Below are 17463 nucleotides of genomic sequence, written 5' to 3' on the forward strand. Positions count from 1 at the left end.
ACTCCTGATGACTGCCTTGACAAGTTGTTATTTTCTTGGCAAGACTTTGGTGGTAGTTTGCCATGTGCTTCTTCCTAGGGCTGAGAGAGAGTGACTGACCCAAGGTCACACAGCTGGCTTTGTAACTAAGCAGGACTAGAATGTTGGATAATGACTGCCTCTTCACAAGGTGCAGACCTTAGAGAAAACTGGGTGTTTTATATATCTTAGGATGCAAAATCTCCACTTAAGTTAGATACAATGAGCCTGAGCAATAGACATGGAACTTTTATTCTGAATGCTAAGGCAATAGCTTCAGAAAGATCCACATATTGATTGTTCATTCCTTTCATAGTAAGCATGACATGACAAATATCAGCAATCCTTTCCTACTCTGAACTTGGAGGTAGGAAAAGATGTATATATTGTTTCCGCAGTAAGCTACCGTAAACATCAACAAAGCACAGGGCAACTTCAAGGGCAATACTATATATTTTCTTCATAATTTCATAAAAGAACCACATCAAGATACAGCATATTATGTAGTATTATATGAATTTTCAGGAGTATAACAACTATAGATATGTGAAATTTTTCACAAATTTTGAGATGAACAAAGCCATTGAAACTTCCATTTCATGCAGTAATTTGTAATTTGCTTGGATTGTCTCAAACCCTGTTGGAGTATCCTAGGAACTACATGTATTAGTTAACGAATAGAGGTAAAATGTATTAATACTTTTCTCTAGATATTTAGTAAACCTAAACTTAACATTTTAAATTGTCTTAGCATATGATTTTGAATGAATGAAATTGTAAGAGAAGGATCAGATAAAGGAACAATATATCTATATTTGCAGATTATAGCAGCATACAAATTTGATCAATAAATAATGAATACTGATCTAGAAATGATGATTGTGAAAAGGGGAAGAAACTATCTAGAAATTGAATCTTGAAATTTCAAAAGAAGGATAGTGAATGATAATAAGAATGACATAAAGACTAGAAATGATAATCTTCAAGTTTGGAGTCCTAATGGACAGATGGAAATTTGCAGGGAGGACATTTTATGGGCATGTCATAAAATACTTGGTTGATCCCAAAATGTCTGACCTGAGTAATATAACCAGATATATGTTAGCTTAACATATTAATAATCCACCTCTCTCCTTTTGCAATTCTACATCCTATTTTTGCTTACCTCTGTCCTTTTTTCAAGTTATTAGACATATTTCCAAATAAAACATGGAGGGGTCAACTACTATTTTTATTTTGTAAACATATTTACACAACTATTCAAAGCCCAGAGACATTCATGAAAATAAAATGTATGCAGGAATCTGAAATTTCTTATATACCCGGCTGAGGAGATATACATATACATATACATATACGTGTGTGTGTGTGTGTGTGTGTGTGTGTGTGTGTGTGTGTGTGTGTGTAGGTCTTTGGTTATTCGGGTTTTCTCCCGCGTAAAATTGGAGGTTTCTTGGCAACGTTTCGACCAAATCTCATTCGTCATCTTCAGGCTGGTGTCTTCAGCTTCGTGCTTCTAGGAGCAATGTGGGTGATTGCAGCTGTTTCTTCCTTTTAACTGACAGTGGGGGTGTGAACTGATTGGGTGGGAGCTTGGCTGTGTTCTGATTGGGTGGAGGTGTGTTCTGATTGGTTCGGGGCTTGGCTGTGCTCTGATTGGATGGGGGGTTGGCTGTGCTCTGATTGGATGGGTGTGTGTTCTGTTTAGGTGGAGGCTTGGTTGTGCTCGGGTTAGTCTGAGTAGCAGGGGGATTTGAGCTGGTGAGCTGTGTTGCTGTTGTTTGGCTTCGTGTTCGTGGCCGTGCTACCTCTTCATGGTGGGTGTCAGTCTGCTTCATGTATGGATTGGAGGGGTTTAAAGGGGCTAATGATGCAGCTGTGGTCTGGCTTCTGGTCCGCGGTCGTGCCTCATCATCAGTGTGGGTTTGAGTCTGCTTTCTGCGTGGATGTGTGGTGGTTACATCCTGTGTGGCTCTCGTGAGTGTGGGTCTGGTGTCATTCTTTGTGTTAGGGACTCGTTTGTCAATAAGGGCGGGTTTCCAAATGGCTGGTAGGCGGGAGGTATCCTCTCGTTTATTCATGCTGTGTGGATGTTTTTCTATCTCGATGGCTTCTCTGATTATTCTGTTGTTAAAGTGTTCAGTTTTGGCGATAGTTCTGGTCTTTTTAAAGTCAATATCACGTCCTGTGGCTTTGAGGTGTTGGACCAGGGAAGAAGTTGGTTCCTCTTTTCTGACTGAGTTCTTGTGGTCTTCAATGCGTGCACTTATTCTTCTGTTGGTTTGTCCGATGTATGTGGTGGGGCAGGCGATGCATGGGATTTCATATACTCTTGATTTTCTAACTCAATTTTGTCTTTGGGGTTTCTTAGGATGGTGGATATTTTTCGGTTTGTGCAGAATGCTGTCTTGATTTGTGTTTGTGGAGGATCTTGCTGATTCTGTCTGTGGTGCCTTTTATGTATGGGAGGAGGGCTTTGCCGTTTTCTTGTTTTCTGTCTTGGATTTTAGTGGAGGTTTCTTTTTGGATTAGGTTGGTAATCTTATTTCTTTGGAATCCATTGGATGTTAGTACGTTAGTGAGAGTGTGTAGTTTGGTTTTTAGGTGTTGTTCGTCAGCTAAGCGTTTTGTTCTGGAGATGAGTGTCTTGGCTACAGAGTTGATCTGTGCTGGGTGGTGGTGTGAGAGTGCGTGCAGATAGCGGTTTGTGTGTGTTTTCTTTTGGTAGATGGTGTGTCCTAGGGAGCCATTGGATTTTTTGTAGACTAAGACATCCAGGAAGGGAAGTTGGTTGTTCACTTCTGTTTCCATGGTAAACTGTATTTTGGGGTGTAGGCTGTTGAGGTGTGTGAGGAAGTTGTCCAGTTTTTCTTTCCCATGTGGCCAGATTATAAAGGTGTCATCTACGTATCTGAGCCAGAGTTTGGGTTTGTGGTCAGATTTTTCTAGAGTTTGGGTTTCAAAGTGTTCCATGTAGAGGTTAGCAATGACAGGTGAGAGGGGTGATCCCATGGGTGCTCCTTCTATTTGTTTGTATTTTTGTCCTTTATAGATGAAGTATGTGTTGGATAGGCAGTGGTTGGTCAGATCTAGGATGTGCTTGGGGGGGTTATATTTGTTTTGGATAGCTGTCAGGGCTTCTTTGATTGGCACCTAAACAGAACACACACCCATCCAATCAGAGCACAGCCAACCCCCCCATCCAGTCAGAGCACAGCCAAACTCCCACCCAATCAGTTCACACCCCCACTGGCAGTTAAAAGGAAGAAACAGCTGCGATCACACACATTGCTCCTAGAAGCACGAAGCCGAAGACACCAGCCTGAAGATGACGAATGAGACTTTATTTATTTGTTTATTTATTTGTTCCTATTTCTAGACCGCCCTTCTCCAAATAGGACTCAGGGCGGTGAACAGCCAAAGTAAAAAACAGTACATACAAAATTTAAAAGCAGTTTAAAATAATTAAATATTTTGGCCAATCCAATTTAAAATCAATTTAAAATTTAACTCAAGCCAGCCCAGCTAGTTGAAATAAATGGGCCCGACGAAAAATCCGGAGGTCTGTTATTGTACGTATCTCTGGGGGGAGGTTGTTCCAGAGGGTGGGCGCCGCCACAGAGAAGGCTCTCCCCCTGGGAGTCGTCAGCCGACATTGTCTGGCGGACGGCACCCTGAGGAGGCCCACTCTGTGCGAGCGTACTGGCCGGTGGGAGGCTATTGGTGGCAGAAGGCGGTCTCGGCCCTAAGCCATAGAGCGCTTTAAAGGTGGTCACCAACACCTTGAAGCGCACCCGGAAGACCACCGGGAGCCAGTGCAGCTCGCGCAGGAGAGGTGTTACATGGGAGCGCCTCGTCGCCCCCATAATCCCCCGCGCGGCCGCGTTCTGGACCAGCTGGAGCCTCCGGGTGCACCCCAGGGGGAGCCCCATGTAGAGAGCGTTGCAGTAGTCCAGCGGGAAGTGACGAGTGCCTGAGTGACTGTGCGTAGAGAGTCCCGATCTAGAAAGGGGCGTAACTGGCGTATCAGGCGGACCTGATAAAAAGCCCCCCTGGCCACGGCCGTCAAATGATCTTCTAAAGACAGCCGTGCGTCCAGGAGGACGCCCAAGTTACGAGCCCTCTCCGTGGGGGCGAGTGATTCGCCCCCAATAGCCAGCGATGGCATCAGCTGGCTATATCGAGACGCCGGAAGCCACAGCCACTCGGTCTTGGAGGGGTTGAGTCGAAGCCTGTTTCTCCCCATCCAGGCCCGCACGACCTCCAGGCACTGGGACATCACTTCAAGGGCATCGTTGGGGTGGCCTGGGATGGAGATGTACAGCTGGGTGTCATCAGCGTACTGATGGAACTCCACCCCGAAGCCACAGATGATCTCACCCAGCGGCTTTACATAAATGTTGAACAGAAGGGGCGAGAGGACCGACCCTTGTGGCAACCCACAAGCAAGGTGCCTCGGGGTCAACCGCTGCCCCCCTGTCAACACAGATTGTGACCGGTCAGAGAGGTAGGAGGAGAACCACCGCAGAACGGTGCCCCCCAACCCCGCCAACCGGTGCAACATGATACCATGGTCGATGGTATCAAAAGCCGCTGAGAGGTCTAACAGGACCAGGATAGAAGAGCAACCCCTATCCCGAGCCCTCCAGAGATCATCCACCAACGCGACCAATGCCGTTTCCGTGCTGTGCCCAGGCCGGAAGCCGGACTGGAGCGGGTCTAGATAGACAGCTTCATCCAGGTACCGGGGAAGCTGTTGCGCCACCACACTCTCAACAACCTTCGCAACAAAGCGAAGGTTGGAGACTGGACAATAGTTAGCCAAAACAGCCGGATCCAGAGAGGGCTTCTTGAGGAGGGGCCTCACAACCGCTTCTTTCAAAGCGGCCGGCAGGACCCCCTCACTCAAAGAAGCGTTAACAATCTTCTGGAGCCAGCCTCGTGTCACCTCCCGGGAAGCCACTACCAACCAGGAGGGGCACGGGTCCAATAAACATGTGGTTGCGTTCAGCCGTCCCAGGACCCTGTCCATGTCCTCGGGAGCCACAGGATCGAACTCCCCCCAGATAACACTCTCAAGACCTGCCTCAGTCATCCCGTCCGGACATACCCAGTCAGAGGCCAGCCCTTCCCGAATCTGAGCGATTTTGTCATACAGATACTGCACGAAGTCCTCAGCTCGGCCCTGCAAGGGGTCATCCCGCACTTCCAGATGGAGGAGGGAGCGGGTCACCCTAAACAGGGCGGCCGGGCGATTATCTGATGACGCGATAAGAGCGGCAAAATAGCTAGATTTCGCCGCTTTTATCGCCACAAGGTAGGTCTTAATATGAGACCTCACTAGTGTTCGGTTGGATTCGGAGCGGCTGGTCCTCCAACTACTCTCCAGGCGTCTTTTCCGGCGCTTCATCTCCCTAAGCTCCTCGGAGAACCAAGGAGCTAGGTGAGTTCGGTGCCGGGTCAGAGGCCGCAAAGGCACGACACGGTCCAAGGCCCCGGCAGCCGCACTATCCCAGGCGGCCGCCAGGTCTTCAGCCGAGTCATGAGCCAGAGTCTCAGGAAATGGCTCAAGCTCCATCTGGAACCTATCAGGGTCCATCAGGCGCCTGGGGCGGAACCACCTGGTCGGTCCTGCCTCCCTGCGGCGGAGTGCAGTGGTTAGAAAGTCCAGTCGAAGGAGCGAGTGGTCAGACCATGACAAGGGTTTGATGGCTATATCCCCTATATCAAGGCCACTCAACCACTGACCAGAGACAAAAACTAAGTCCAGAGTGTGTCCCCCTGTGTGAGTGGGGTCATGAATTAACTGAGTAAGGTCCATGGCAGTCATGGAAGCCATGAACTCTCGAGCCACCTCAGATGTTTCATCGATAGATGGCAGGTTGAAATCCCCCATAATAACAAGTCTGGGGGTGTCCACCGCCACCTCGGCTATAACGTTAAGCAGCTCAGGCAGGGCCGTTGCCACGTGGCAGGGAGCCAGGTACGTGACCAACAAGCCCATCTGTACTCCACGACCCCACTTCACAAAGAGGGACTCACATCCGGCTATCTGTGGAACAGTGGTCTCCCTTGGATCCAGACCTTCCTTTATAATAACCGCCACCACCACCCCCCGCCCCTGCCCTGAGCCCTCGGCTGATGAAATGCACGGAAGCCTGGTGGGCATATATCCACGAGGGGAACTCCCCCCTCCTGGCCCAACCAGGTCTCCGTAATGCCCGCTAGGTCCGCCTCCCCCTCCTGAATAAGATCGTGAATGAGGGGGGCTTTATTAACAACAGACCTGGCATTGCATAACATCAGCCGGAGGCTCTGGCCCTGAGAATCTGGACAGCCTGGGGAACAAGAAAAGCATTGGGGACCGGAGTGTGCAATCGCTCTAAGATAGCGAGTGCGCATTCCCCGAACATGATGTGGTCCCCAGCTTCCGCCATATCTGCCCCTCCCACTCACTATGCTGATGGAACAGCCCTCTTCAAATCGAACTCCAACCCCCTCCCCGACCTCCGGTTCTACGTCCCTAATGTCGCAGCCCTTCGCTAAGGCTGGTCTTGAACCCGGTGGATTTCCCCCAGAACCCACCCTAATCCCCCCCAAACCCCTTAAAATTTTTGTTAAAAACCCACTAAAAAACCCACTTAAAAAAACCCTCAAACTCTTCTTTGCTGCATGCCATCTCTCGGGGCTCCAAAGCCCATCATCAAGATAGGCCCTCGATAACGAAGAGGGCCAAACCTGCGAGAGGGGGGAATCTCGCAGGGCACAAAGGTCATTCACCGAGTACATCTGGACATCAAGGGGAGGTGATATAACTTTGTCGAAACGTTGCCAAGAAACCTCCAATTTTACGCGGGAGAAAACCCGAATAACCAAAGACCTACATACAAACACCCACGAAAACCTCAGAAAACATATATATATATGTGTGTGTGTGTGTGTCTTCTCAAGTTTTCGCTGGTGTGTGTATGTAAAAAGTTAAAATCTCGGGTGTTTTCCCGCGTCATTTAAAAGTCTGTTAGTTAAAATGCTTAAAATCCTGGCTAAGATATATATAATGTTGTATTCTAGATCCTTAGTGACAGAGCTCTCCAAAGAGATTGTGAGATGTTTTTTCTCTGACTTTCTACTTAATCCTATATGTTCTCCATGTTTATCTAAAAAAGGCATAGATTATATTAGATTAATAGATAAAGAGAGAGAGATGATAGATACATAGATGATAGACCTAAAAACTCTGTATTACGGTCATACATTGAGAATTGATTTGATCTTCTGATTTTCCTTAGATGATTACTGTTCCAAAATGATAAACCTAGCATCTGTTTGCTGTCAGAATTTGGAAAATAACAAAAGGTACATAGAAATTCAAACCTGATGCCTTATAAAAAATAACATTCTGTTTTAAACTTGTTTATAATCTACTGTGGAAAGGGCAGATATCTGTGTTTGATGAAGCATTGGAGTACTGTAGCTATATATCATAACATAAAGTATCTTTAGAATGAAATGAACTAGAATATTTTACTTCTAACTAAATTTATGATATATAGAAACCACGTCAATTACATGTATTAGATGTAATGCATGAATGAGATATTTTTAATTAGGGTGATTAACCATTGTGTGAAAGAATTGATTTGTTCTACTAGTAGTATATTAATTCACATTGTGTCTGCAATTTACCAGAGGCCCTTTTCAGGCCTAATTCTGTTGCTTAAATGCTACTTATCTGAATCTCTTTCAGTTCCTCATATCTTCTTCCCATCATAAACTAAATGAAATAGTCTCATTTATCTAAACCTCTAGATATTTGGGTTGCATCCAAAGCTGTTTGGCAAAGATGATGTTAGAATGGGAATACTTTAATGTAATCTAATTATTTTCCTTCATTTAGGCTGTTGGTTTGAGCTCCGAGCTTGGCAATTTGGTTGCAAACATTTCATCACCATTCGAGGAAACATTTTCAGTGCGTTTTCAATTGTCAAGTTGTCACAATTCAAAACGCACTGACGATGTCTCGAATGGTGACGAAACATTTGCAACTAAATTGCCAAGCTCGGAGCTCAGACCAACAGCCTAACTACCAACCCAAGCTACTAATATTCAAACACATTTCAATTTTCCTTCATCTTTCTAATAGAAGTATTGAAGCAGCAAGAAATCTGGGCATTATTTCTTCCTTCTCGGTTTTTCCTGTTCCAGAAGATTCAGACTATTGTGCTAATGTCTTCCCTTGCTTTCCTGAAAAAACCAACTCAGACACATCACATCGGTCTTTACCAAATGGAATAAATAATCAAAATATACCATCTTCTGCTGTATCGGTTTCCAAAACTGAGACTGGGGAAACCAACGCACTCCCCAGCCAACCTTTTGTTTACTTGCCATCTCCATCCCTTTATATGCTGTGTGGCAAACTTCATGAAAGTCATTCACGGGAAAATTTTCCAGAAAAAAGAAGTGAAGATGCAGAAGGCCACATTTCCCCCTGCTCATTAGAAACTGCAAAATCTCCAGTTAATTTTCGCAAGCGGAGTTCCCAGAAGTGTGTATCTCCCACTGCAGCTCCATCTGAAGAGGCACCTGTAGCCAAAAGACAAAGCCTGGAGCAGAGCGATGGTCCCATTTCATTAGTAGTATCCAAGGTGAGAAAAATTCAGAACCTGTAGAAGACTATTTCATGGAGTCATCCAAAAGAATAGCTGTTGTATTTATGAAATAGTATGTTCCATCTCCCTCGTATATCACATGGTTGTCTTTTTATGGTGACTATCTTTGCTGTTTTTTTATTTAGAAAGGGAATATTGGCTCTTACTCCTTCCTGCATGTCCTTTGAATTAACTGCTGCTGGTCCAGCACTCTATGAAAGTTTCCTTAAAGTTAAGGAGAAAAACTCCAAAAGGAGCACTTTAACCTTTCGCAACTAGATCCAGAGTATTTATGGCAGAGTCTTACACAATAATGTATATCCCAAGATTAAGTTGTTTGTGTTCTTTTTTCTTTTTCTTTTTAGAAAACCATTCAGCCAGCTGATGCAAAGTCTTCTTCAGACAATAACTGCAGCTCCCTTGACCAACAGAAAGGCTTTCAGTTCGAATCAGGGACTTCTGAAATTCTGGAAACTGTCATAACAGAAACCCAGGACCATGAAGAATCACATAAGAATAAAAATGTAAAAGAAAACTTGAAAGAAAAGGAACAAACCTCTCAGGAAAAAACATCTTTTTTACCGCAGTATCTCTATGTACAGCCTGCAGCTGGTAAGGACTAAACTAAAAACATGCATGTTAACTTGGCATTTAGATAAAATATATTTTCACGACAGCCATGAATTCCTAGAAAGATCTTCAATAAAATGCCATCAACCCTTTAAAAAAATGATAAAAGTCCAGATAGATACAAAATATGGCAGATATATAACTGAATGTCTTGATACATTTCAGCGTAACGCTTCCAGGAGTGTTCTAATTCTGATACAACCATGCCTGAAGCTCTATGTTATTTCTGAGAAGGCTCAAACACGTCCAGTGATATTCAGTGAAGTTCAAATGGTATTTTGAGCTCAACGTGTTGAATGCGAAAATTTACAGGTCATTGCTATTTTGTCTTTATCCTTGAGAAGACAGGATTTTGCTATATTTGGTATCTTTTTCTTTCTTTCTTTTATTTTAGGATTAAATGGTTTAAATTTCCTGTTTCCTACCAACCAAGCCCCTGCTCCTGTCAGCCTACCTTCAAGCCGCTTGTCTTCACTTAATGTTCCCTGTATGATGGTTCCATCTACTGCATTGGCGCCATTCCCCCTTATCTATTCCTCAGCAGGAACAAGCCAACTTCATTCTTCATCTTCTGCCTCTTTCCCAAATGTCACTTGTGTGAATTTTAGTATGCCTGGCTTGACTTCTACAACTCCTGTTTTCATTGGGACCCCTACTGTGCTAACTCCAAATTCATCACAGTTACCTACACTGGAACCACACCAGCAGTTTCATTCAGCTGTACATCTGAATCCTCTCCTTGGATCTCCTTGCAACTCCGTTAAAACAGATTCATCAATTTGCATGGGACATCCAGTCACCCTTCTCAATCTACCACAGGTAAGAAGGGGAATTATTATTATAAAGCAACGAGGAGACATTCACAAGAAGATAGAATAGAATAGTGTCAATTCTACTTAACCTAGATACTTTCATAAGGTTATTGCTAAGTATTTTGTTATGTTGTAAACAAGTCTATGATTACAAGCCCTCCATTTAGGTGATTACTCATATATGAAGACCAAAACTTGAACTTAGTTGTGTATATTTGAAATATTTCATTTTTAGATCCATGCATTCTGCAGTGCATATATATCCACACTGCTGAGGACAGTCTTACATTATTATTATGGTTGATTGCACAATCAGCTACATCTTTAGATAGGATTTGGCACTTTTATCTGTCTATCGTTATCTATTTACAACACTGAAATCATAGCTGCCAGTTCTTTGGGTGGTGTTGGGCTTCATATGGATGTAGTTCTTCCCAAGAATCTAGGATGTCATAATATATTGGTGGATCCAAGCACTATGGTCTTTTGCAATTGTCCAATGGAAATGTTTTTATTAATATCATTAACACAATTCAAATAGTGGCCTTTGAAGATGTTCTACCACCCAAAGTATGATCTCTCAAATCAATTTCTCTAGTACGAATTTTGTTCCATTGCTTCAAGTCTAACAAAGCAGCATTGCGTTCATTAGTATGGGACCGAGCATTTCTTACAATGCTAATTTTTGTTTTACAATATTAAACGTTTTGTTGAGTAGGAATGAGATGATATATAAAATCTCTATTAAATTGTACTGTCTCATTTTGTGCATAGCCTTCTACAACTCCACTAACTCCTAAGAATATGCGTCCAACAACTCAAGAAACATTGTTCAAGACACCTGGCAGTCTAGAAGATCCTATTATATGGCGGAAAAATGAAGGCAACCAGAGCAGAACATCAAGTTCTGTTCAAAGAAGATTAGAAATCTCCAGCAAAAGCTCTGATTAATACAGCCCATTACTGTAATATGGGTAGCTAAGAAAAGAGTCTCTGCTAATTACAGGGGGAAAAAACCAATTATTGCATTAAAAAGAGAAAATGTGTTAAATATTGTTCCATAGGTACATTTGTCCGCTATGCATTTGCCCATTACTTATCTTTCTCCTTCATGAATACCCTAGTTGTGTAAATATCAATTTTGATTAGAATTCTAATTATGCAGATACAAACATTTTAATTCCAGGGTTGAAAAAAACTATATAATGTATCAAAGAGATGAACAAGTTTAACTGTGACCCAAAGTCCAAAACTTTGGAGGGGCGGGGGGGGGGGGGGCTGGCTAGCACTTAAATAGTGGGGACACTCTTTACAAAGGTTCTATTCTGTGTTAAGGGAGATTGGCTGGAAGGGCAGCAAGAAACAGCGTAGTCTGCTGAGACTGGTTTAATCAAGTTACATTTGTAACTTCAAAGCAGACTTTTGCAGAGTGCTTGAATGTGACTGACAGATGTACACTTTTTCCTGCACTTGTTAAGAAAAAGCCTAATTTACAGTAATGAACGAATGTATTCACATAAATTACTTTAAGGCCAAAATAACTGTGAACTTAACTTTTGTATTAATGAACTTTGTAGTTTCTCTTGTGCTTTTTTTCCTGCACAAAATGTTCAGGTTGTTTGTAATCGTCACAAAAACTTTTTTTCCTAAAATGGTAGAGGCAAAAAGATTGTTTCAAGAATCATCAGCCTCTAAAATGTTTACAGTAAAGTGTAGCTCTTCCCTAGTTTAAATATATGAGGAAGCTGCAATTCTTGAGCCAGGACTTCTTTTACAGCATTACACAGAGCTCATCTTAACTGCAATTCTGCCAAAGGAACTGAAAGAATTATCTTTGACTGATGTGACTGTATTGTATAGTTGTATGAATTCCACAATTAATACTCCTAAATGTTCATTAAGAAACACTTTAAGTACAGTATTTATGGCATGAGTGACCATTGAGGTCAGAAGGAACATATGTAGGAAATGGAAGACCTGCAGCCTAAATATGAGTTAAATTAATCAATGCACCATTTTTTTAATTAACAGAAGGAGAAACTTGTAGTCTGCAGGTTTATGAAATTGACACTTGAGGGTGATTCATATTCACAAAGTAATTACTATAGTATTCAAAAATTTAATAGATTAAAATACTTTAAATGGTACAGATACTGGATTTTAAAAATTATCATGTTACTTTTGAGTTTATAATCAAGTAAATGGCCTTTTTTAACCTAGAATGACTTTGAATTCATGATCTATGTTTCTTAAGGTCAGACACATTTTCTGATCTACCATTTCATTAAGTTTTAGGAGGAATTATGGCTTTAGTGTGTTTAATTTTGAATAATGGAATATGTTACCAAAAGGAGGTTAAAGATGAACAGTTTTAGTGGAGCTGGAATTGAGAATATAATAACTTCCTGTTACATTAAATCAGTAAGAACCTTACATGGAAGGTATTTGATAAGATTTACATGTCTTAAATCTCAACAGTAAAATCATTTTGGGAGATTTATTGTTAATTTTAAAAATACTTTACACTACAGAATTTGCAGGTTGATATGCCTTTATCCTGGTACATATGTGTGCATTCAAGTAGGGCCCAATGGAATGAATTTTCCCAGTTACTGCAGCAGGAGACAACTCAAAGTAGACTTGCTGTTAGCAGACAAACCATGCAGTAGCCCTGTTCTTTATTAGTCTTTCAGTACAGAGAAAGACTAAGGGTGGGTTAAAGCTCTCAGATATAAAGTCAATGTGTTTGTTTTATTTTGTTTCATAATTGATTATCCCTTCATGTTTCCTGCTTCTTGGACAAGTTGGTTATGTTAAAATCATTAAATAAGGAAACTGAAAGTGAAATAATTTCACTGGCAGTTTCTTTCAGTTAATATATTTATTTAAAACATCCAGCTTCGCAAAACTCTCGGGTGCAAATAGAATGATCTGGGGGCCTAAACGCCTGTGAAATGCTGCCATGAACATTTGAACGAGTAAAGGGCATCATTTCCTAGGAAGAGATGGGAAATTCCTTCTGCATTTGATTTGTTTTACCCTCTCCTAAGTGTACCAGCAACACAATCTCTGCTGGTCTTGCAGTTTCTATCTGTTCGGTTGAATAAGGAGGTTGAAGATTTTCACATATTGTGAGCAAAAGCAGGAGCCAAGTTAATAGTGGAAGGTGAAATGTACATTGAGGCTTCCTTTTATCAAAGAGGTTGGCAAGATTAAGTCTTAAGCGGAAATGCAGGAATGCAGCTTGGTGACTCTCGCTTAATAGGATGCTGAGGTGATTATGATTGCAAGAACTATTCCCATAAAACTATGGCAAAATTGCTTCAAGATAAAGGGCTCCATAGCTTAAGACTGATGCAAGGGCATGTGTACAGCACTAAATTGCATACAGGATTTCAGGGCTTTTAAAACCATGTTCTGGTACACAAGGGTTTGATGTGGAGGGAGGGAGGGTATGTATAACTTATATACTTGAATCTACATACCACGTTTACATTTCTCAACTTATGTAAAAGGTGCTATTCCTGTATTTAAAAGCTGTGTGTGTTTTATAATGTAAAGCTGCTTTATGTTTATAACATTGCACTGCTAGTTTATTATCTTGATATTAACTTTACAACTGCTTATGGATTTCCTTCATTGAACAGAAATTACTTTTCTCTTAGGTTCCTTGCTACACTCCGCATATAAGACTATTAAGAACACACACTATTGTTGGGGGAGCATATTTTTATACTTTCAGTTATAGAATTAATCTTTATAATATAATAAAAAATAAAGCCAAACATGTAAGTTGTGTTTTTAATATTTTGGGAATGGAGGTTGATTACAAAAAGACAGCTGTGCCTTAACAGATTAACAGAGTTGGAAGGGACCTTGTAGATCATCCAGTCCTTCACCCAAGCAAGAGACCCTACACAGTTTCTGAGAAATGGAAGTCCAATCTCTTCTTGAAAGCCTCCAGTGATGAAGCTCCCACAACTTGCGAAGGCAAGCTGCTCCATTGGTTGATTGTTCCCACTGTCAGAACATTTCTCCTTATTTCTAGGTTGAATATCTCCTTGATCAGTTTCCATTCATTATTCCTTATCTGGTCTTCGGGGGCTTTGAAAAATAGCTTGACCCCTTCCTCTCTGTGGCAGCCCCTCAAATATTGGAACACTGCTATTCTGTCTCCCCTGGTCCTTCTCTTCACTAGACTAGCCATGCCCAGTTCCTGTAACTGTTCTTCATATGTTTTAGTCTCCAGTCCCATAATCTTCCTGGTTGCTCTTCTCTGCACTTTTTCTAGAATCTCAACATCTCTTTTTATAGTGTGACCAAAACTGGATGCAGTATTCTAAACCTGACCCTATAAGGCCTTATAGAGTGGTATTAGTACCTCACTTGATCTTGATTGTATCCCTCTGTTAATGTAATTTAGGATTGCATTGACTTTTTTGGCTGCCACCATGCACTGCTGGCTCATATTTAACTGGTTGTGCACTAAGACTCCCAAGATTCCTCTCACAGTTACTGCTATTAAGCCTGGAATTCACCCTGTCTATATGTGTACTTTTGGGTTTTCATGCCTAAGTGTAAGAAAGCTTGAAAGAGCTAGTGCACAGATTTAATCCCAAGAGTTCCCATATTTCTGAACCACCTGAGAGAAACAATGAAATGCAATATAAAATCCAGAAAACAATACAAATCAAGAAAAAACAGCCACCTGTAATTCTAATCCAAATTGGCTCCTCTTTAAGAATATCCAAAGATAAGCATTCTACATTTTTGTCCTCAAACATTTACAATAACTGAGTTACTAATTAATCCTCTTGATTCATGAAATCAATCATAAATGTTTAGGGTAGGAAGGCTATCACTTGGCTACTACGAAGCCTTTAAAATGTCCCCGTTCCACACACCCCACCCTGCCACAAAGTATTTTGAAGGACTATCAGAGCTGGAGGTCAGCATAGCTTCACTCAGATCTGATTCATTTTTGAAGTAAGCATTTTTACTGCAACACGAATAAGAAGAAATACATATAAATTTAGTTTCCACCAAAATATTCTCCATACCTTTCTATCCTCGCAAACCATCTTTGTCTCCACATTCAGATATCCTACCATAAATATTGCCTTTTGTTCTTAAATTTCATTCTTTTCCAAGGTCATTGATTTTTGTCTGTGATAGCTTTCTCAGTGTTTTGTTGTCAACTATTCTTATCAACCATTTTTATTTTTATTTGTTTAAAATTTTGATCCTGATCCATACCAATTTCAACATACAAAGTTTGTTTACACTCTAAGACCAAACTGAATAAAAAGACAAACAATACAATAAATATAAAAAATACAGTAAATAAAAAGCAATAATTCCAAGATTTATGAGAATTGATAGCATGAGGGAGAAACCAGCTGGCTTCTAACTGCTATAACATTGATTAAAAAATTGGCAATTTTGGAGAGTGCTCATCCAAAAAGAGTGATAGCCTTTGATTATAATGGAAATTGAAGTTATTAACAATTGGAAATACTACAATTACCACAGGTTGTACCATAGTCATTTCAGCAGCACTATGAAACAGATTCTACCTCCATGTCTAAGCAAAAACAAGCATGGTTTTCATATTGGAGACTCACATACCTACTAGATTGTTATTCACTTCAAAATTCCACCAATCATAATTTGTACATATTTCCCATTAGCAAAACTCCTTGAGATTTCTGTGGTAATTTGGAACATAATTAATTTCACTTTATTCTATGCAGCTTCTGCATCATTCCTCCTTAGGAATATCCAAAGGTGGTTTTTCAAAAGGCAACTGGACTTTGTTTTTTCTTGAAGATGTTTTGCTTCTCATCCAAGAAGCTTCTTCAGTTCTTGAAGAATGTCTTCAAGGAAAAACAAAGTCAGTTGCCTTTTGAAAAACCACCTTTTTTTTTTTTTTTAATTTGATTTATATGCCGCCCTTCTCCGAAGACTCAGGGCGGCTTACAATGTGCTCAGCAATAGCCTTCATCCTTTTGTATATTTATACAAAGTCAGCTTATTGCCCCCACAAACTGGGTCCTCATTTCACCTACCTTAGAAAGGATGGAAGGCTGAGTCAACCTTGAGCCTTGGCGAGATTCGAACCCTGCAGTAATTGCAGGCAGCTGGTCTTAAGCAGCTTAATAACAGGGTGCCTTTAACCCCTGTACTACCAAGGCTCTTTGGGGCAACCATGACTTGGATAACTGAGAATCTCCATAGATTCCTTAGGAATACTTTCCACTCATTCTACTGGAAGAATAATCTACCCTGTACACCTTTGTCATATGGATTCATACTATCTCTTCCTGCAGTTGTTTTACTTCCCCAGTACTTCCATTTTGTTTTCCTTTTCCTTCTGTATCCTTTTCTTTCCAAGATCCTAGTTTAAACACTACCAAAAGATTATCCGCTACACAGTCACATTTCTCATTTTCTTAGTATTCTGTACTGATTTTCTCTCAGTCAGCCTAAAATATTTGATTTTTTTAATTAATTCCTTTTCCATGTGTATATATGAATTTTAAAAATATTGAATAAACCTCCTCCTGGCCACAGTTTATTCTGGTTCATTGTAATAACTGTCTTTTGGTAATTAGATGAAATATATATCAACAATTACACAGATTTCTTGCTATACTGTACAATTTGAACACAAGTATTTCAAGCTAAACACATTCTTTGAGGCATTATAAACAGAAATCTGGTAAATGTAAAGACTATCGTCTTTAAATGCTTTAAAAACTTAGACAAAAAGGAGAGAAGGAGGGAGGGGGAGAAAGAGAGAGAGTGGGATGTAATGTTTCACTCCTTTAATTTTTTTTCACTGACCTAAAGTTCTAATTAAATTGGTTAACTTTTGTAAGTACAAAGGCAAAATCTCCTAGTGTTTATCAAAACTAAGTTTTTGTTGTTGTGCCTATAGAAACTGGAAGCAAAAATAAAAAGTTTCTTTTGTCTTATTCTCAAATACAAATTTTTGAAGAATGTGGTTCCCATTCTGTTATACCATTCCCATACAAAGGATGTGCTTGGACTCACCACACGATGGCAGTAGTGTTTGTGTGACAAACCACACACTTACAATTGCATGCTTTTTTTAAAAAAATACATGGACAAATTGCTGTCTGCATTTTGAGATTTCTTTCCGGGTGATCTTCTCATTTCCTGACACTTATATCTGAGATACCTTAAAGACTACATCCCCAAACCACTGCAAGACTGCCTGTTGCAGACTTTAGTGCACTTTTTCTAAACTTTACTATTCACCAAATTGGTTCAAATTATTGTCCTAGAAGGCTATCAGGTTAAAAAGGCTACTGGATTATGAGCTAGTA

At 40.9% G+C, this 17463-nt stretch overlaps 1 protein-coding gene across 1 annotated transcript in view; it reads left to right on the forward strand.

The window, feature by feature from the left end:
• E2F7 (E2F transcription factor 7) overlaps window positions 1-13896 on the forward strand; it is a 36910-nt gene extending 23014 nt beyond the window's left edge. Inside the window, exons 9-13 of the mRNA XM_034403813.3 lie at window positions 7308-7374; window positions 8162-8666; window positions 9035-9281; window positions 9694-10118; window positions 10886-13896. Of these exons, the coding sequence (XP_034259704.2) occupies window positions 7308-7374; window positions 8162-8666; window positions 9035-9281; window positions 9694-10118; window positions 10886-11062 (1421 nt within the window). The 3' untranslated portion in view covers window positions 11063-13896. The remainder of the gene's footprint in view (window positions 1-7307; window positions 7375-8161; window positions 8667-9034; window positions 9282-9693; window positions 10119-10885) is intronic.
• Window positions 13897-17463: the final 3567 nt, after the last annotated feature.

Source organism: Pantherophis guttatus, chromosome 7 (assembly GCF_059756535.1).
Source record: "Pantherophis guttatus breed Tessera chromosome 7, ASM5975653v1, whole genome shotgun sequence".
Lineage (NCBI taxonomy): Eukaryota > Metazoa > Chordata > Lepidosauria > Squamata > Colubridae > Pantherophis > Pantherophis guttatus.